The sequence below is a fragment of the Pongo pygmaeus genome, chromosome 15 (assembly GCF_028885625.2).
Source record: "Pongo pygmaeus isolate AG05252 chromosome 15, NHGRI_mPonPyg2-v2.0_pri, whole genome shotgun sequence".
Classification (NCBI taxonomy): Eukaryota; Metazoa; Chordata; class Mammalia; order Primates; family Hominidae; genus Pongo; species Pongo pygmaeus.
The window spans coordinates 73,582,260-73,602,590 of record NC_072388.2 but is presented as its reverse complement, the minus strand read 5'-3'; the positions used below and the strand labels follow the sequence as shown (position 1 = coordinate 73,602,590).

At 43.5% G+C, this 20,331-nt stretch overlaps 1 protein-coding gene and 1 long non-coding RNA gene across 11 annotated transcripts in view; both read left to right on the top strand.

Annotated features, from left to right (window-relative positions):
• The window catches only part of AREL1 (apoptosis resistant E3 ubiquitin protein ligase 1), a 52,334-nt gene extending 41,306 nt beyond the window's left edge, over positions 1-11,028 (top strand). For 8 of the 10 annotated variants that reach the window (XM_054448437.2, XM_063651856.1, XM_054448439.2 and 5 more), the window contains 9 exons: positions 746-821; positions 1,363-1,472; positions 2,109-2,288; positions 2,464-2,589; positions 4,645-4,774; positions 4,862-4,920; positions 7,366-7,455; positions 8,213-8,388; positions 8,465-11,028. In XM_054448437.2, coding sequence (XP_054304412.2) covers positions 746-821; positions 1,363-1,472; positions 2,109-2,288; positions 2,464-2,589; positions 4,645-4,774; positions 4,862-4,920; positions 7,366-7,455; positions 8,213-8,388; positions 8,465-8,567 — 1,050 coding nt within the window. In that variant the 3' untranslated portion in view covers positions 8,568-11,028. The remainder of the gene's footprint in view (positions 1-745; positions 822-1,362; positions 1,473-2,108; positions 2,289-2,463; positions 2,590-4,644; positions 4,775-4,861; positions 4,921-7,365; positions 7,456-8,212; positions 8,389-8,464) is intronic. The other 2 variants (XM_054448442.2, XM_063651861.1) reach the window with 1 other exon arrangement.
• A 3,242-nt stretch (positions 11,029-14,270) lies between these two features.
• LOC134738160 (uncharacterized) lies at positions 14,271-18,556 on the top strand. The gene is made up of 2 exons (XR_010123760.1): positions 14,271-14,418; positions 14,563-18,556. It is a non-coding gene; the product is annotated as an uncharacterized LOC134738160 (long non-coding RNA).
• Positions 18,557-20,331: the final 1,775 nt, after the last annotated feature.

Sequence of the window (20,331 nt, the reverse complement as noted above, 5' to 3'; positions counted from 1 at the left end):
ACTCCTATGTAGGGCAGTTGTAAATAGTGATTACAGAAGAAACTTCTTGTTATTGAATCCCTGGAATAGAAGAGCTCTTGTTGAATTAAAAGGAAATGATTTTTGTTGTCACTTTGGTCTGATGGAAAAGGAACACCTGATGTGTGTCTGTCTCCACTGCACAGACACTGGCATAGTTCTTACATTCCCCCGGAATGAGAAGGCTTGGTTCCTGTCCAGAAAGTGTTTGTGATGTTTGGCTCTGGTAGGTGTGACTGGAAACCCCTTTTCTCAGCCATATTCTCCGTGTGGCATGGCTTGCTGTCTGAACCTAGCCTCTGAACCTAGCCTTGTGGATAAAGATGTCTAGTGGATAGACCATACTTTGCCGAAAACCAGGATTCCTTGGTTCTTTTGCCTACAGCTTACTGACTTGAGTCATTTTTTACTTCTTTATGCAAGAATGTTTTCATTGCTAAAACAGGGATTGTTTAAAACAAAAGAAAAAGAAAAAAACAACTTCAGCTTTCCAACAAAGTGATGATGTAAAGACAAATCAGATTATTTTTAAAAACTTTAAATTTGAAGTTATGTGCATTTTAAATGTCAGGTGGTATCATTAAAGCTTGTTTATGAGTAACATATCTCCTTCAGGCAGTCGTAGTTAGTCCAACAGACAATGGCAGTGCTCTTGTGTCGTTGTCTTTAACATCCAGAGGACACCAGCCAGTGTTCTGACAATTCCCTTCCTTTCACTGCTTTTCAGTCTCTGAAAGCCACTCGGAATTTCTCCATCTCAGATTGGAGCAAGAACTTTGAGGTTGTATTCCAGGATGAAGAAGGTCAGTTTTGAAATTTTATGTTCATCTTTTTGAACTCTCCTCCCCACTCCCACCTTCTCTTACTCCCTCTCCACAAAAAAAAAAAAAAAAAAAGCAACCCCTACCTCCTACTCACTCCCTAAAAAAAAAACCTGGGTTTTTTTTCCCCAAGGAAAAGAGAACCACGAGTCAAGAAAAAAAGGGTAGTATTTACTGGCCAGGATGGCATTGAGGAGCTTGTGGAACACAGACATACAGGGACTGGGAGAGAGAGTTCTAAGTGTTTGAACCGTGGTTACCTTGAGAGAAATGTCCATTTCCTGGGATCTCCGACCTCTGGTGTTTCCATACTAGGGGGCTTTTCCTTAGTGATCAGAATACCATTAATCCTACAAAAAGGGGTGGGATTTCCAAAGGACCACAGTTTAGATGAGTTGCAATGGAGAAACACCAGGGTAGTATAATAGAGGGAATGTGGAGAGTATAAAATGATGACTCAATAAACAAAAGTGGTAAGAGGAGAGAGGGCAGAGTCATTTTTTATTTTCATTATGCTTTTCAGCTCTGGACTGGGGAGGGCCTCGCCGGGAATGGTTTGAGCTAATCTGCAAAGCACTATTTGATACCACCAATCAGCTCTTCACCCGGTTCAGTGACAACAACCAAGCATTAGTGAGTCGGTGACGGGTGGGTGGAAAATGTGGATTATGTTATCATGGGTAGACTAACAAGAATTCAAAATTATGAAACTGATCTGGGAACCTGACAACCTGTGTCCTATTCTTAATTTTACTCCTTAAAATATGAGCTAATCAGATTGTCTTCCTCCTCTTTGCCTTTATTATTTCATCTGTAAAATAAGCAAAAATGCAGGCAGCTGAATATTTGACTAAAAACATTATAGTATAATGTCTACTCTATTAATTATTATAATAATTAAGCCTCTTTCTCAAAACATACCTGAAGCAAATGATTCCTGTACTAGATCTTTGTCTAGACAAAGGTGTCAGGAGTAGAGAAGTACACTTTGGCTGAAAGAAGTTCTGGTTTAGGGAAAAGGCATCACATCATCTGCTGATTAACCACAAGCTTAATATAAGATTCTTAATTAAATCCACCTTTGCCCTTTATCTTCCAGTCACTTTGAATTACTCAGTGGTGGCTACCAAAAAACTAACATTTGAATGGGCTCTGATCCTCACAGTGACATTCTTGTTCCTTTGGCATGAGGTTGGGGAAGGAAGGGTCTTTCCAGAACTGGGCTTGAAGAAAAATGGCCCAGGGCCTTTCAGTCTCTTTCTTGGACAGGTGCATCCCAACCCTAATCGCCCCGCTCATCTGCGCCTGAAAATGTATGAGTTTGCGGGACGGCTCGTGGGCAAGTGTCTCTATGAGTCCTCTCTAGGAGGAGCCTACAAGCAGTTGGTCCGAGCTCGCTTCACCCGCTCTTTCCTGGCCCAAATCATAGGACTGCGTATGCATTACAAGGTAACATCTTGGGTGTGCATTTCCTACTAAGGCCCCTGGCCATTGACCCTGAAATCTCTCCTCCTGGGCTTGTAAATAATAATTTTTAAGGTTGAAGGGATAAGTGGTTCTAAGCAGTTACAACTTTCAGGGCAAGAGTATTCATGTTCTGTTCTGTGTCTTTCTGCCTCCTCAGTACTTTGAAACAGATGACCCAGAATTCTACAAATCTAAAGTTTGTTTTATCCTCAACAATGACATGAGTGAGATGGAGCTGGTCTTTGCAGAAGAGAAATATAATAAATCAGGTCAATTGGATAAGGTGAGAAAGAGGACAAAGCCTCTAGGTCCTATGTTCTCCAGTTTCCTATAGAGCAGGACTGTCTAAGAGAACTTTCTGCAGTGGTGGAAATGTTCCATATTTGTGTTGTCTATTAAACACCCAAAATGTGGGTGACATAATAACTGAACTTCTCATTTTAGTTAATTTATACTTACATAACTACACTTGGCTAGCAGCTGCTGTATTGGACAGCACAGCTTTAGGACATTGCATCCTATGCTTTATGATCTCAACCCATTTGAGTGAAGCAAAAGACACATATCTCCATCTGTCGCACCGAGTCCTACTTCCAGTTGAAAAATAACTGAATGATGATGAAGTGTCACTGTACAAGCAGATTTGGAAGAGATGGCAGTGTCTGTGTCAACATTCGCAGTAGTGATGTAGGTGATTCCTATTTTAACACAATGCCTGGGTATTTTTAAACTTTTTGGCTGGGCGCAGTGGCTCATGGCCTGTAATTACAACACTTTGGGAGGCTGAGGCAGGAGGATGGCTTGAGACCAGGAGTTCAAGACCAGCCTGGGCAACTTTGGCAAGACCCTGTCTTTACAAAAACTTAAAAATCTAGCTGGGTATGGTGGCATGTACCTGTGGTCCTAGCTACTGGGGGAGTGTGGGAAGAAGTGGGCGCTGAAGCTGGAGCATCGCTTGAGCCCAGGAGGTTAAGGCTGCAGTAAGTTTTGATTGCACCACTGCACTCCAGCCTGGGTGACACAGCAAAACCCTATCTCAAAATAATAAAACCAAAACTTTTTATTAGAAAATGATGGGCCAGAGATATTTCTGATGCACGTGCTTCTGTTTACATTGTGGTGTTAAACAGCATCAAACGATAATGATGAAGCTAAAGTTGCAGTAAATTTAAAGTTAAAAGCAGAATAGGAATGATTGAAAAATTGTGACCGTTGGTACCACTATACTGATAATCAGATATCCTTTCTGAAAATTGTGGGATTCCCAGCTGTCTGCCTTTGTACACATGGGCTTAGACCCGACTTCCTGAGCTGGTGTGATAAGGCAGCTAGAGTCAATAGGACACTGAATTAGGGTCCTCAGACCCAGGGTAGTGCTCATTTTAATTGTGTTTAATATGAATACTAAATCTTAATAATTTATTTCTTAGTCTCCTAGATAGAAATGCTTACATTAAAAAAAAATCCAGGATTGTGCATACCAACAGAAAAAAAGTTTTACATTTTTAGATCCATTCAGAATCCCTGCTGTGGAGTAGCATGCTATTGCTACCATGCTGTTGTCTTAAAATCTGATCTTGTAACTTCATTAACCTGTGGAGACAACCTTGGTCACTCTACACAAATATTCCTGGATGATGGTTTTAAGCTGTGCTTCAGGGCTCCTTCAAAGTTCCCTTAGGAGTTTATTGGGGGATACCAATTCTGTTTGAGAGTCATATAGTTTGTTCACCTTTTTCTTTGCAGAGAGGAAAGTTAGGGCCAAATAATTTCCCCTAAGGTCTGGAGGGGCAATTAACCAAAGGTCTGTAGCAAGCTAGCATCAGGGCTGAGATTAGAATCCAGGATCTTCAAGTATCAAACTGTGGCTTGTTCTGTTGACTCACATTAGAGATAAAAGAATGTGTGGGAACAATTGTTCCCTCTTAGAATTTCTGAGACATAAAAAGACTTCTTTACTGCTTATCTGACTTTACTCTTAGTTGCTTAGAGAAGAGGTCAGTAGTGGTTTCATTTTGGATCATAGATTAAAACATTGCTAACGAGGAGCCATAATATCTTCCTATTGCATCACTACTACTTGACTGAGTCAGAGAAGACCTTACCCAGACACCCATTTCAGAAATAATAGCTAGTATACAGCAATAGTGGTAGGAACCCTGAAGCTTAGGAACTAAATTAAACCAAGTGTGTTGAAAAGCTGAATGCACAGCAGAAACTTGTGACTGACAGTGATGGAGGTCAGTAATGCTGTGTCTGTAAAACATCCAGGCAGATGTCATCTCATAAATTTCCATCCACAGCCTCTCCCTTGTCTGTCTTTTGCCGCCTGTTACAGGTTGTAGAACTCATGACAGGTGGAGCTCAAACTCCAGTCACCAATGCGAATAAAATCTTCTATTTAAATTTGCTGGCCCAATATCGGCTGGCCAGTCAAGTGAAAGAGGAGGTGGAACATTTCCTAAAAGGTGGGATCCTGTCTGTTCTTGGCCTTGAAGTTAAAATACCTGTATCCATAGTGTGGATATGACTTTAACTTGCCTACTTTGTTTCAGGCCTGAATGAATTGGTCCCTGAGAACCTTTTGGCTATTTTTGATGAGAATGAGCTTGAGGTAAGTGATTGCAATTCAGACTCCCATTCTTAACTTGGCATTTTTGTAGCTTACAGGAACCAGCTTGGTGTACCTTCTCTTATGAGATGCAGCTGGAAAGCCATTTATGCAAGAGGTGGTTTCACTTTTGTCCTCCTCCATTCATTGACCCTTCCTTCGGCCTTTAAAAAATTAGAATGTGAAAATTAGTAGCAAATAGTGTAGAGATATTAGCTTAAGGGATAAACAAATAAATGAAAGTAGCAAGTAGCTCATTATTTATGAAGAGTAATAATTAATACTCATTTATTCATCAAGTATCACTGAGGCCGGGCATGGTGGCTCACTCCTGTAATCCTGGCACTTTGGGAAGTTGAGGTGGGTGGATCACCTGAGGTCAGGAGTTCCAGACCAGCCTGGCCAACATGGTGAAACCCCATCTTTACTGAAAATACAAAAATTAGCTGGGCGTGGTGATGCATGCTTGTAATCCCAGCTACTTGGGAAGCTGAGGCATGAAAATTACTTGAACCCTGGAGGCGGAGGTTGCAGTGATCCGAGATCGCACCACTGCATTCCAGCCTGGGCGACAGAGTAAGACTCTATCTCAAAAAAAAAAAAAAAAAAAAATCATTGAGTAGTAAAGAATGTTAATATCATGTACAGTCTATAAAATCCTATGACATTTAAGGGAGTAATAGAATTTATTTTTTCAGGTATATATTGAGTGCCTCCTGAGGCACTGCAGAGAGAGTAACGAATAAGACAAAGTTCCAGCCCTCATGGGCTATATTCTAATGAAGTGAAGGAAACAAACCAAAAGATGGGATCATATTTCAAAAGCATTAGACCAAAACAGTATATAATATATATTTTTATTTATATAGTAAATTCATTCTTATTTCAGATCCTGTAACAACTAAAAAATGGCTCTAAGATGGTAAATACCATTCTATAATTGGCAGAACTGAAGTCCGTATCAGGTGTGGGCAAAGAATAACATCAATTTGTTGTGGCCTGTTGCTCACAGATAAGACATCTGTACAAGATGGTGCAGTGCAAGTTACTAGTTCTAAATTCCCATAGTTTCTATGAGGAGTGTCTTTCTGCAAACTGTTTCTTTAGGGAGGAAGGTTGTCTTTTAAAATGGGGGAAAAAATAATTTTAGGTGGTCTTGCCCAATTCTTATTTCTATTAACTGAAGTAGATTTGAGAACAAGAATCAAAATCTTCTGTAATTTTCATGTTTTATATCTTCAGATGTGAAATCCAAACAAAATGAACTCTCCACAGCTCAGCCTAAAGTTTCTGATAAACCTATTACCTAGTACTGTTATTTTTTGGGCTGAGGAATAGCTACTGGTAAATTTTGTTTTATTTTGAAGCAAAGCATTTGTAACAATTTGTAGAAGTAAGTAGAAAGGAAGGACATGGTCTCTTACAGTTGTTCCACACCCTGCTCTTAGTTCCTCGTCAGCTTAGCAAGTTCTTTTTGAAGGAGCCAAGGCTTCTCAGGCTTAGTTTGGGCTCTTCTTGTCTCTTGGTTAGAATGTATTATTCTTTATAGCTATTGGATGAGTACTTGCAGTCTGCTAAGTAACATGCTGGATCCTGAACCAAATTAGGACATCAACAAGATGTTTAGGGCTCTGGTGTCATTAATGTTCTCATTTTTTGGCATACTTTTAAATGTATCTGATCAAGTAGAGGCAGAGCTGAAGGGAAGGTAGTAAAAGTTCAATCCACAAAAGAATGCATCCTAAGAAAAAGGAAAGGCCATCGGCAAATTCATAAATGGGGCTGGGGATTTTGGGGAAACAGCTTGCCTTTTCTCCTTGATATTCCCAGGCTAAGTTTAGAGCAGACTGTCAGGAAACACTTAGTTTTTGTGTGTGTGTGTGTGTGTGTGTGTGTGTGTGTGTTTTGTCCTTTGTTTCAATTAAAAATAATCCATAGCAGCAGTTCTTAGGGTGTTCATCAGAAATACCTCGCCTGTAATCCCAGCTACTCAGGAGGCCGAGGCAGGAGAATCACTTGAACATGCGAGGTGGAGAGGTGGAGAGGTGGAGGTTGCAGTGAGCAGAGACAGAGTGAGACTCTGTCTCAAATAAAAAAAAAAAAAGAAAGAAATACCTGGGCAATTTTTTTTCTTCCTGTATAAGCTCATAACCTGATCTGAGAGATTCAGATTTAGAGGTCCCAGGTAGGGCCACCAACACTTGTATAAATATATATTTTAAAAGCCATGTGAATCTTTTTTTCACCCACTGGTTAGCAACTATTGCCCTATTTTATGTAATTGATTTTCCTAAAGCAGTATTCTGGCATTATGACCTCACCTTCTGTCTTTTTCCTGGTAATGTTTTCTTTATTCTACATTTTGCCTGTTAACTTAGGTAATTTTGACCTTATATTGGGTCTTTGTCTCTCTGACTGTCATAGTAACACCTTACCATCTTTTTCCAGCTGCTGATGTGTGGGACTGGAGACATCAGTGTGTCTGACTTCAAAGCCCATGCAGTAGTTGTTGGTGGCTCATGGCATTTCAGAGAAAAGGTAAATGGACCAAACTTCTTTCAGTTGGATTTGTGCCATGTTATAAGGAAAAAGTTTCAGAAGAAAAAAGTAGAGGAGGCCGGGCGCAGTGGCTCATGCCTGTAATCCCAGCACTTTGGGAGGCTGAGGCAGGCGGATCACAAGATCAGGAGTTTTGAGACCAGCCTGGCCACATGGCGAAAGCCCAACTCTACTAAAAATACAAAAAAAAAAAAATTAGCTGGGCATGGTGGCACATGCCTGTAGTCCCAGCTACTCTGGAGGCTGAGGCAGGAGAATCGCTTGAACCCAGGAGGTGGAGTGAGCTGAGATCACGCCACTGCACTGCAGCCTGGGCGACACAGTGAGACTCTTTCTCAAAAAAAAGAAAGAAAGAAAAAGAAGAAAAAAGTAGGGGAGTCAAAGCAGTTGACATGTTTTCTGAGAAAAAAAAATGATACATGGGGAAAGATAGGTGGTTGTCTAGGCAGAAGGGAGCCCTGATCCCTAAGGGCTGTCATGCTGACTGCCACGGGGGTAGTAAATTGGAAATAGCAAAGAAAGAGAACCAACAGTCAGTGACTACCCTCCTAATCATGTGACAGTGTAAATTCTTGAAGCTTATACAGGCCAGGCTTGTCAAACTGTTCCTACCCTGTGTCCTCATAGAACGGTAACTGGGGCACAGCCCCACTTTAGTGTATCTTGTTCCTTCCCCAGGGATCTAATCCTAGGCTGTTTACTGTGTGTGATCCCAGCCTTGTGCTCTCCCTGCCAGGTCATGAGGTGGTTTTGGACTGTGGTTTCCAGTCTGACCCAGGAGGAGTTGGCTCGGCTACTTCAGTTCACAACAGGCTCCTCTCAGCTACCACCTGGAGGCTTTGCCGCCCTCTGTCCCTCATTTCAGATTATTGCCGCTCCGACCCATAGCACGCTGCCTACTGCACACACATGGTAGGTATCTGCCTGCCTGATGCATGCCCAGTGTTTTTGGTGGTATGAGTTAATCACTTTTCCCTTGCCCTTCCAGTTTTAACCAGCTGTGCCTCCCTACATATGACTCCTATGAAGAGGTGCACAGGATGCTGCAGCTGGCCATCAGCGAGGGTTGCGAGGGCTTTGGCATGCTCTGACCGCTCTCCTGTCATCCACTTGGCTCCCATGCTCTCTGGAGCTTCTGGGCGCAAGTTACAGACATCATAACCACTGATCCTAACACACATAACCATCAGCCAGAAGATGCCGCATGCTCCCCTGTGTCTGGAGGATTTTGTCACCTACAAGCCTTGTCTTTACCTCACCTGCTCCCTGCCCATATCCACCACAGGCCACTTTGGCATGGTATGTAAGCTGAGCTCTTCATTCTGTCATGAGAAGAGGACCATGCTGCTGTCATTTATTTGGTCCTTTGAAGATCTCAGTAGCTGAGGGAGATGGCACACGGGGCTTAGCCCTGTTGGGAAACTGGTGTGGAGACCCTTAAATCCACACTGTGCTCCAAAACTCCCTCTGCTGATACTCCTTGGAGACACCCTCTTTGGCCCTCACTACTTGACCAGACTGGTACTTGAGTCCTTCTCATGGGTGGGGTGATTGCCTCTTCTCATCAGGAGCCAGGAGAGAGGGACAGATAGGAGGTGGCCCATAGGAGCAGTCCTGCTGCACAATGGTAGGCATAGGCCATGGCACTGGACTGCCTCTAATGAGGACTGATAAAAAGAATCTTTTTTTGTGGTGTTAGAACTGGAAAAAGCACTTTCCCTTCGGGCATTTCTGGAAATGATTATTAATCCACAAAGAAGAACTCTCTAAGCTTTTTCTTGAATTGTAGCCAGTGAGAAAAGCAGATAGACTGAAGAATATGAAGGATAGCTGAGCTGTAGCCTCCAGAGTGGGGCATGCCTAGGCATATGGCTGGCTTGGAGACTACTGATGCTTTTCCCTGAGTTTGTTATTGGCACTGAAGTATGGCCAGCTTGGGCCACTGACTTCCCCATTATGTAGTCTGCTAAAAGCTGGGGATTCTTAGCGTTCTACTGAAGAAAATTTTGTAGCAAAAGATTAGAACAGTAAGAATAGTATGCCAGCAATCCCTGATTCTCTGTCTGCTTGGTGTTCTCTGGCAGCACTAAGACAAAGGAACAGGGACTAGGAGTTAACGTGTTTATCACAGGTCCTTGGCGTCAGGACACTAGGGACGAACATGGGGGTGATATGTTACACAGTAAACACCTGCCAACCCCTATACTCCCCTTTGCTCCATCAGTTATCAGGAAGGAGAACTAAGGAGGGAAGAAGCTTATTAGGTTCACTGTTGAATGATGATTGAAGAGTACCTGTTGCTATATCTTGGAAGATGACAACATCGTTTTTCATTACTGTTTGATTGAAAATAATTTCAAGATTCAAAATCTCATTGACTTCCCAAATTTGTGTTTTTAAGAAGGCTTTGCTGCAAGCTACCATTCCCAATGGGGCAGTCAACTCTGAGAATATTACAAGCCATCCTTATTGCCAAAACCAGCAAGTACACAGAGTCCTGAGACAAGGCAGGACTTTGGCAATGCCTTGGCCTCCTGGAAGCATGTCTGAGCCCTCCTGTTCGCAGGGATCATGAGGAACAAGCCCTCCTGAGCTGCTACAGTTCCTGCCTGACCTCAGTCTTTCGCAGTCATCATTTGTCCTTTCTTGGCACATGGGTGCTGACCTCACTCATCCTTGGGGTCCGGGATCCAGCATCAGGGTCTCTATACCCCAGGATCCTCCATGCCACATGGTCACTGCTCTCCTCAGGGACCAGGACAAGGTGCTGCTGCTTGCCCAAATGTTTTCCCATGGGATATGTACAGGAAGGTTTATCACCACCCTGGGAAACATAATGCTGCCCCTTGGGCCCAGAAAGGGGTTTCCAGCTGGGGGCACGTGGACTGGTTCTGCTGTTTTTGGCAGTCGCTTTTCTGAATTCTCCCCTCCGGCAGCCTTCCAGAGACTGATCCTGGATCTTGAGTTGATTGTCTTGGCTAGATCTGTCATTTTAAGCTCTAGTCATAGCACTTTTTCAGAGCATCTTAGGCACCATTGCAACCCAACCAGGGCAGCTGCATCCCTGTGGTGGTCCTTAGGCACCAGTTTTGTTAAACAAAACCCGTTGGTACTGTTGTGGTTTTCTATTCTCTGTCCTAACTCTATTCAAAAGTATCTTTGCTCTCTTGGGCCTTTTCTTTTACCGTTTTTTTTTTTTTTTCTAATCCTGCTTTCATACTAGCCAGTGTGGGGAAAAGGTACAATATGTCAAAGAGATGAGAGTGTGTTATTTCTTGGGCAATTTTCTATTAGTGTTTCTTATTTTGGACAGTTCTTTTATTTATGTCCTTGTGACCCAGGTACTTGGGGGGCCAGCTACCCTTCTGGCCTTTTAGCGTCTTTGAAGGAGACCAGACATGAGTGAATACCTAGGAGAGTGTCAGCGTGTTTCTGGAAAATTGGCAGAGACCAAGCCCTGCTGCAGATTCGTCAGGCCAGGTGAAAGGGCCAGGCAGTTGCAGCTGATGATGTAAATATTTTGTACAGTAAATAAATAAATGTTTAAAAGAACTAAGGGGTGAGTGCTTGCTTTAAATGGAGATTATGGCTTGACTGGAAGGTGGGGAAGGAAAAGATTTGGAAATGATTTTGCATTTCCCCAGTAATTCCTCCTGAAGTGGTTGGCTCAGGGTAGAGTGTACACCTGGAGTCCTGGCTTGTCCCACTCTTGCCCTTTCACCCTTCCCTGATTGCTGTCCATGGTGCCAGGCAGGGCCACTGTCTCAGCCATGGGGAGACGAGGACAAGTGTTTATGCTCAGCTTCTGAAGAAGGAACTGGTTAATCAGTCTTTAAACATTAATTCATTTTTGTTTTACTGCCTAGAAATTCAATATAGAAAATTTGGAAATAAGAAAAAGAACAAGGGAAATAGGTAAGTTGCTATCCAGAGGTAATCACCGTTAACACTTTGATAAATAGCCTTTTGATTTTCATATTTAAGCACACATTTGTCTCCCAACATCTCCCTCACCCACAAGGAGTTTGGGAGTGGCAAACAAAAATACTGTTCCTAAGAAGTTTGTTGGTGGCAAGTCTTACCGATTCTTTTCAGCTTACAAAGGTAAGCTTGGAAGAGAAGAAAAAAAACAGACCTCTGATTTGGGCCTAGAAGGAGAAGTATTAAGGACCCTGACTTTCTTGGGAAAGTAATTATGATATCTTGTATATTGGTTCCCAATCTGGAAAATGTTTAAAAAATTCCCTTTTGAATTTAAAAACAAAACAAAACAGATTCTTGCCCTACCCCAAACAGTGCATTCTCCTCTTACCTCATCAAGCTCCTGAGTGATATGAGATATCTTAAAGGGCCAGGCACAGTGGCTCATACGTATAATCCCAGAACTTTGGAACGCTGCAAGGCAGGAGGGTCACTTGAGCCCAGGAGTTCAAGGCTGCAGTGAGCTATGCCTGTGTCACTGTGCTCTAGCCTGGGTGACAGAGCGAGACACTGTCTCTCTTTCTCTTTTTTTTTTTTGAAAAGGTGGGGTTTTGGCATGTTTCCCAGGCTGGTCTTGAACTCCTGGGCTCAAGTGATCCACCAACCTCTAAAGTGCTGGGATTAGCATAAGCCACCGTGCCTGGCTAAGACACTGTCTCTTAAAAAAAAAAAAAAAAAAGGTCTTAAAATTCTGTCCTTCTAACTATACATTTTAAGGTTATTTATAGTCCTGAGTCTTACACACTTGCTGTTGTGGCTTTGAATAGGTCACTATGAACATTGATCCAATGAGTGATTTTAGCCCATCAAGTCATTCTTATGACTCCATAAATACTAGCTTCAGCTTCTTGTACACTATTGCCTCTGAGCCATTGTAGATAGAGCTTTGAAACCTCTCTCCAGCCCCACTTTTTGCTGTCAGGACCATAGTGAGGTTCTCCAGCAAGTGGCTTGAACCCTAAGGGCTCCTTCCCTCTACTCTGGCTTCACATAGACCTTCAAGCATAGTAAACCATTTCCAGATAATGTGGAATAGTAAAAGTATTACAGGATACTAAAATTCCTTTTTTCTTTTATTTTGAGATGCAGTATGTATAAAAAAGGTATTAACATGTGTAACTTATGAGTAATTATAGGAAATGCACAAATAGCCACCATCCAGGTCAAGAAATAAAACATTGCAGCACTGCAGAGCACACTCTCATCCCATCCCACTAAAGGTAACTACTGTCCTGACTTACGATCATTATTTCACCAGGCCCCTTTTCAAACAGCCTGTCCTCACATTAATAGTGGGGAGGGGCAGCCAGGTGCAGTGGCTCGCGCCTGTAATCCCAGCACTTTGGGAGGCCAAGGCGGGTGGATGACGAGGTCAGGAGATCAAGACCATCCTGGCTAACACGGTGAAACCCCATCTCTACTAAAAATACAAAAAATTAAATGGGCATGGTGGCAGGCGTCTGTAGTCCCAGCTACTCGGGAGGCTGAGGCAGGAGAATGGCGTGAACCCAGGAGGCGGAGCTTTCAGTGAGCCGAGATCGCGCCACTGCACTCTAGCTTGGACGACAGAGCGAGACTTCGTCTCAAAAAAACAAAAAAAAGTGGGGAGGGGCAAAAAGAGCCCACGTGTGTCATGATAAGAAGCTAACCAAGGTCAGTTTCTCCATAGTAATTTCTAGACCTCATAATTGGTTTGAAAAGTCTTCTGAGACCATCATTGCCCTGTGAGAATCTAGTCTGGATTCCTGATGCTGAATCTGATTAATTATTCTAAGACTATAAAGTCTCTTATTTCTGTAAAGATTTTTCCTCCAGATACTCCAAATTGGATCTCCTTTGTTTTTATACCCTAAGCAGGTTTTATAGGCTGGTCAGCAGGAAATTCTTGAGTATCATATATGTGTAGTAGTATTAAAAATGACTCAGCACTAAAATGTCTCAAAAACTGTGGAATAGGCTAGTATTTCTGACTCAGAATACTGAGTCTGCACACCACCTAACAGAAAGCTATCCCAAAGTTATTGGTGAGCTTAGTTTTTTTTGTTTTTGTTTTTTAGCTTTTATTTGGAGTACAAGAGGATGGATTTAGAGATCTGCAGGTCATGTTGACCTTGGTTTGTATCCAATAGAGTGGTGCTGCCTAGAGTTCAGATATACCTTGTTATATCCCTTTTTTCCCCTTGCGGATTCAGTTTGCTTTAATTGTGCTTATATAAGGACATTTTGTGATAGCCACAGCAGGGACCTGGTTCTCTGGAGTGAATTCAGGTGTGGTCTCTACAAGATGGGCAGTTAATTCCTGGAAGGAGATGTGGAGAACACAGTCTCTTTCCAGAAGTGAAGGAATGATACCTGTAGGTTTTTCAATATGGTATCAGAGGTGGCTTTAGCAAAGTTGTTGAGGCTGTCGATATAGCCCTGACTTGTCAATACTAACCAGCAGCAGCTTCTTAAACATGGGATAGTGACAATGTTGGTACCTCTAGGGATAGGGATCAGACACACCAGCACAGAATCGTAGCATCCAGTCACCTTGCAAGAACAGAGTGGGACTCCCCATCTAGTTCCCCTTGTAGCCTCCCTTCAGGGAGATGATGGATAGTTTATCCAGACGAGGCCTGTGTTGCTATTTCCCTGGAATACCCAATAATAAGCAGGCCACCATGGCTTTTGTAGTCTGTGATGGCTGTGAATGCCTGAGATCAGGTTCACCTGGCAAACCAGGCAAATTTCCAAGTGAGGTTTTAGGAGTTCATCTTTTAGGTATGACTCTAGGAAGAAGTCAGTCTTGGAGGTAGGAGAGGAGGCTTCTTTATAAACCTCATTATGTGCTCTACCAGGTGGTCCATCCTGTTGACAGGAATTTACTTGTATCCTATGTTTCTGACTCTAGGGGCCCTGGGCCTCCAGCAGTCCTTGCAGGATAGGCATCTCGTGTCACTGGGTGTTTTCTCGAAGAAGGTACTGTTGGACATGTTTGCATCAAGTGTGCAAAATGGGACCCTCAAAGGATAGAAAACCATGAATTGATGGGCTTGAATGTTTTTTTTTTTTGTTTGTTTGTTTTGTTTTGTTTTTGAGACAGAGTCTCACTTGGTCACCCAGGCTGGAGTGCAGTGGCATGATCTCAGCTCACCGCAACCTTCACCTCCCAGGTTCAAGCTATTCTCCTGCCTCAGCCTCCTGAGTAACAGGTGTGTGCCACCATGTCTGGCTAATTTTTGTGTTTTTAGTAGAGACGGGGTTTCACCATGTTGGCCAGGCTGGTCTTGAACTCCTGACCTCAGGTATTCTGCCTGCCTCGGCATCCCAAAGTGCTGGGATTACAAGCATGAGCCACTGGGCCCAGCCAAATGTTCATATTTTTATTTTTAACTCCCGTGGTTCAACTTTGGGCAAGACAACCTTCTTTCAGTATCAGTTTCCTGACCTGCAAAATGATGCTATTAACCAATTAAGAAAATTGACTGATAACTTGGAGTTCTTGGGAAAAAAGTTTTCCTGTATATAGTATGTGTGTTACCATACTGACGGTGACTTAGGGCCCTGGTAATTTCTGTAGCAGGAGGCTGTATGGGTCTGGGGGCAGTTGAGAATGCTAGAGTAGATGACTGGTGTGGAAATTCCCAGGGGGTGGTGACTCTGTTTTTCACCTTGCCATGTCCAGGCGGGCCAGAGAGAATGAGTACTCAAGATACCTAGCCCAAACATTCATGAAGAAGACCCCAAGTCAGAAAAGACTTATTCCTCCTTTGCATGATCCTGTAAGGATGGAAGAGGTATTTGAGGGAGCTATATCTCAAGCCTATGTCATGTGGTAGGAACCTTGACTTCCTTTAATTCACCTGATACTGAATCATGATAATAGCTACCTTTTTTTTTTTTTTTAGCTCTTCCCGTATGCTAGGAGCTTTAGTATTTATTGTCTCATTCACAACAACCCTGCAAGGTATGTCTTGTTTTCTCCATTTTACACAAGACACAGTTGAGGCACACAGAGGATAAGTAACTGCCAAGGTTTCTTAGCTGGCAAGTGGTAGAGGTGTATTTGAACATGGGTCTGTTTCATGTCGAAGCCCAAACTCCACATTTCTGGTTTGTCTCTAGCAGATTAGTTTAGACTAAGAAACAGCCCAGGCACTGGGCCACTGTGCTTGCTGACTCTGCCTTGTTCACTTGGTGATGCTGTGTGTGACAGATTAACACTTTATACCTTGGCTTACCTATCAGTCACTTGGGGATTTGGGATTTATGGGAAAAGGCCCTACCCATGCAGGGCAGAGAGATTTTAAGAGATACAGCTATTAGTAATGGCTTTAGAATCTTTTGCATGTAGAAAATTCCTTAGACTACCAACTAATGAGCGAAGTGACTTCCAAGTTTAAATGAATTCTATATAAAGAATACAAGACACCCTTGTGGATATAACTGAGGAAAAAGGCCCTGTAATTTTAATATCCTTGCTTTGGTGGAAAATCAATAGGTATCAAATGAAATAATGAGGTCAGATATGTTACATAATACCCTGATGTTTATCTCTGGTAATTAAGTCTGCAGAAAAAGACTTACTTGAATAAATCTTTTGTCTCTAAACTCTGCTTATATGAAATAGCACCATTTGGCAAAGGCCAAATTCCTGGTGGATATCTCACTGAGGAAGCAAACATTTTCAAGAATGCCAGAGTTAAAGGGAGACAACACACACCCTAAACAAGACTGTGAAGATACTATGAAACTATTCTGTTGAAACCATAAGCATAGTATCTTTTCCAGGGTGAGGGGTTTCTGTACCTCTCTTGAGTGAAGTCGCTCTTTCTGCAACCCCCACTTCACCTGCGTTATGGATTTGCACGTAAGGGAATTTTTCTGAATCTTCCCGTCTTCTACAGACCAACAATGTTTCCTCTCTCCTCAGAACTCCCACTTGAAGGAGTTGCCAAGACATTCCTCTGTTTGCCCATTAGCAGAGTCAGGGATATCAGAGTATTTGCAAGCCAGCTAGAGAGCCTTTGATGGCTTTTATGTTATGTTGAAAACAAAATGTTGTGTTATTGTGCAAGAGGAAGATTATGTGTGTGTCATCATTTTATGCTTGGTCTCCTATATCCAATCCTGCTCTAAGTTGTCATTTCATTTCCTAACCTCCTCCCCTCCCAGTCGGGTATTTCTGTTCCATCCCTGGGTTTGTAGCCTTCCTTTTTTTTTCTTGAGTTCTGTGCAGCTCTGCATTTCAGCAGACGTTTCCTATGTATCAAGCACTGTGCGGGGAGCTAGGGACACACAAGCTAGAATGTGATCCTGGCCTCTGAGAAGCTTACAATCTTGGGAGACAGATATAAACAATCTATTTTCCTTAGAGTTTCCTTCTCCTGAAGCTTAGGCACCCAAACCCATCACCACTGTCCCCCCACTTCAATAGTTTCTCCTGTTTACTTGGTGGGGAGCATTTCTTTATGTATTTGGAGACTCTCTATATTATGGAGTTGCTGTTGCTACAAGTGAAATTAGTCTAGCTTCCTACAGAGAGGGAAGTTACTCTCCCTGTTGATTTTCAGAGAAGAAAGAACCCTTGTGAAGATAGATTCCAAACCAAGAGACCCAAGGAGCAAGCCCATTATTGTGCCATAAATAGGCCATCACCTGGGCAGGTCCTGGGACAGCCTGGGAAAGGGGACTCGGTGATCTTAGGGCCCACTCTCCCTTTAATCTGCTCTCCCAGACAAAGCAGACCGGAAGTGTTGACTTTGGCAATAGGAGACTGGCCAATAGCCTGCAGCTCAGTGAATGAAATTAGAATCTTGAGTGGATGGGGAGAGGGAGGTATCTCCAACACTAATAGCAATCAAAGGGTTTGTGCTATGGTTATAATCAGTGTGGCAGAGGAAAGTCAAAGGAATACCATTTCCAATAAACTCAGAGGCGTGAAAAGGCAAATCAATTTTATGAACACCCATGAAATTGGTTGGTTGTGACCACTATGGGTGGAAACACTGAGCTTCAGTGGAATTTCCCTTAATATTAAACCAGGAAACTAGAGTCCCTGGTTATCTCTCTGTCATATACAGCAGCTGACATCTATTCTTCCCTGGGGATTGGGCAGATCTTAAAGTTGATGTCCTAAGCTTCTGGCTGGTATCACAGCTGGATAGGGGTTGGGTCAGGCCATCACCTTTAGAAAACCAGTTCTTTAGGCTCTCTTTCCAATGGGATTTCTCTGAAACCTTGTTCATGATGATGCCAACTTGTGTCTCCTTGAAAAATCAAAACAATGGAATTAAACTTGGGTGTTCTCCTATAGATCTAGCATTTTATGTCACAGTCAGGGTAGACCAATGTGCTGTTGGGTCCTGGCAGGCTCGTGTGCAGCTCTGGAGATGTTCCAAAGTGGGTGCAGTCGACAGCCACCCATCTGCATACTCCACAGTGGTCTAGTTTAACAATGCTGACCTATTATCCCTCTAAACCTTGAAAACTCTGTGGTCTCGGCATCCAAGCCATGTCTTCCAGTAGACTCTCACACCCAGATCAGCAAAACCTCTTTTGTCAGACCATATCTTGAGTTTAGGCTTCAAAAAAAATGGCATTGTAGGTTAGCTTTGTGGGGTGGGGTGAGTAAAACTCCAGTCCTGGAGTTTTTAGGGGTATGGCTGCTCTTGGGGGCTTGGCATGGAGGGAAGAAGGGGCCAAGATAGTGGTTGGCACGAGGATATGGAGAACTTTGGAAGCAGAACCAGAGACTCTGAGGATTGAGGCCCAGGAAAGTTTGGCACGAGTAACAGCTGGGTATTTAACCAGGAACACTCTATTTTTCTGAGCCTTGGCAGTAGGTCAGAGCAAAAAGCAGCTCTAGCAGGGTCTACATCCTTCCTATTGTCTCCACCCCAACCTCACTCATCGTCCCAAACATCTGCTTCCAATTCGGGCCCTTGCCTTCTTGTCTGATTCCTGTACAAACTGCGGGTGGCACGGGTGAGGGGCAGGTCTGCAGGTGTGGACTGGGGAAGAAGGGGAAGGCTCTGGAAGAAGCTGCTTACAGGTTTGCTTTCAGGTCCTGATGAAGGAGTAAGGATTTGATCTATTAAAAAATTTTGTATTTGTGTGTGTGTGTGTGTGTATACAAAATGTAAACAGTAAGTTGTTTCACTTCCTGGGTAAAAGTAACAATCTGAGGGAGGGAATTGGGACCAGCTGGAGAAGTCTCTGAGCCATCACATGGCCTGCTTTTCAGAAGCAGCACAGAGTCACTCCAGAGGAAGCAAGCTGAAGTGATTAGTGCCCACAAGGAGCAGCCGAAGGTGCTAATGAGGTATTAACACCGCTTCTCCAGCTAGCAGCTGTGGATGCTCCGAACAGACCAGTGAGTCAGAGCAGCAAAAGCAGCCTGGAACTGGAGGCGGCCAGGAGAGGAGCAGCAAGCCGGTGCCCACAGTTAGCCACGGCACCCTCAGCAGGCCCACTAGGAGGAATTGAGAAGCTTCTCCAGTGTTTGCCCTAAAATCTCAATCCATTTTAAGTGACAGAAAGTGACAGAAAACACCCCAGAGGAAAATACTGGGGCCTAAGGGAGTAATCTCAGAACTCTTGTAATAATAATAATAATAATAATAATAATAGCAGCCAACATCTAATACATGCTTACTCTGTGCCAGGCCCTATTCTAAGCACTTTGTCTGTGTTAATTCATTTAATATTCACATCATTCTATAAGCTGAAGACAATCATTATTCCCATTTTACAGATGAAGAAACTGAAGTACAGAGAAGTAAGTCGCCCAGGATTACATGTCCAGTGGATGAATGTAGGTGTCAAATTGGCTCTGACATGTTTTCTCACACAAGCTCAAAGGAGGTGGAGTTAGGGGCAGGACAGACAAGTCTGGAGAACACTGGTAAGAGAGTTGCTAGTGTTCTCTTCATCCTCCAACCCAGGGAGACATTGTGTTGGTCTGTGACTTCTGGGACCCCAGGGAGCCAGTCTGGCCAGCACTTCTTTGTCCAGTCCTGCTGCCTGGTGCCTCCTGAGGTTTCTGTTTCCCAATCAGGGTACGGGGTCCATTTTCCACCTCCCTCTCCAGGGCAGGAGGCATCCTCCATCTCTCAATCCAAATAAGCTGGGGGAGATGCCTCAGGGAGTTGGCCAGGCTCCAGGCCCCTGATGGGAAGTAGAAGAAGACACTTACTAAAGGGCAAGATCTGGCCAAGACCTGTGGACTACCAGGAGCCCCATTAAACTTCAAAGCTGAGCGCTGAGGCCGAGCCCATCACTTGACTGGTAACTCAGGAGCTGGTTGGACAGACCAGCTCACCGTGGTGGGCCTCTGTCTTGCAGAGAAGCAACCATGTGGATAGTGACAGGCCACAGGCCTCTTCCAGCTGTTGCTTCCAGGGCTGAGCCAGAGGCCACTTTCTGTGGGCACAGCCCATTTTTACTAAGATGAAAGTTTCTAGGAGGCTTACCTGACCGGGCCAGAGGCCCAAGGACGGCGGCTGTGAAGCACCACCAGCTCTCGGTGAACATGGTCTGAACCATCTCAGCTCGTGCCTGCCTTTGTTCCTTTACTTGTTCTGTGCACTCTGCAAGGAATGAGGCCCATCCCGTCCTTCCTCCCTGCTACCTCCCCATCCTTCAAACCTGGCTCGTGCCAGAGGATGTGAGGATTAAATAAGAGAACTCATGAAAAGTGCCAGTACTGTGTCTGACACATACTAAGTGTAAAAAAAAAAATTAGTAGTTAGCAATAGTAAACCACTATCCACAGTTGTCTTTCGTTATGTTGTGGATTTGAATTTGGAAGATCTGGTTTCAAATTTCTGACTTGTCACTGCCTAGGTGCATACTCTGCATAAATTGCTTAGTCGCTCTTAACTTTAACTG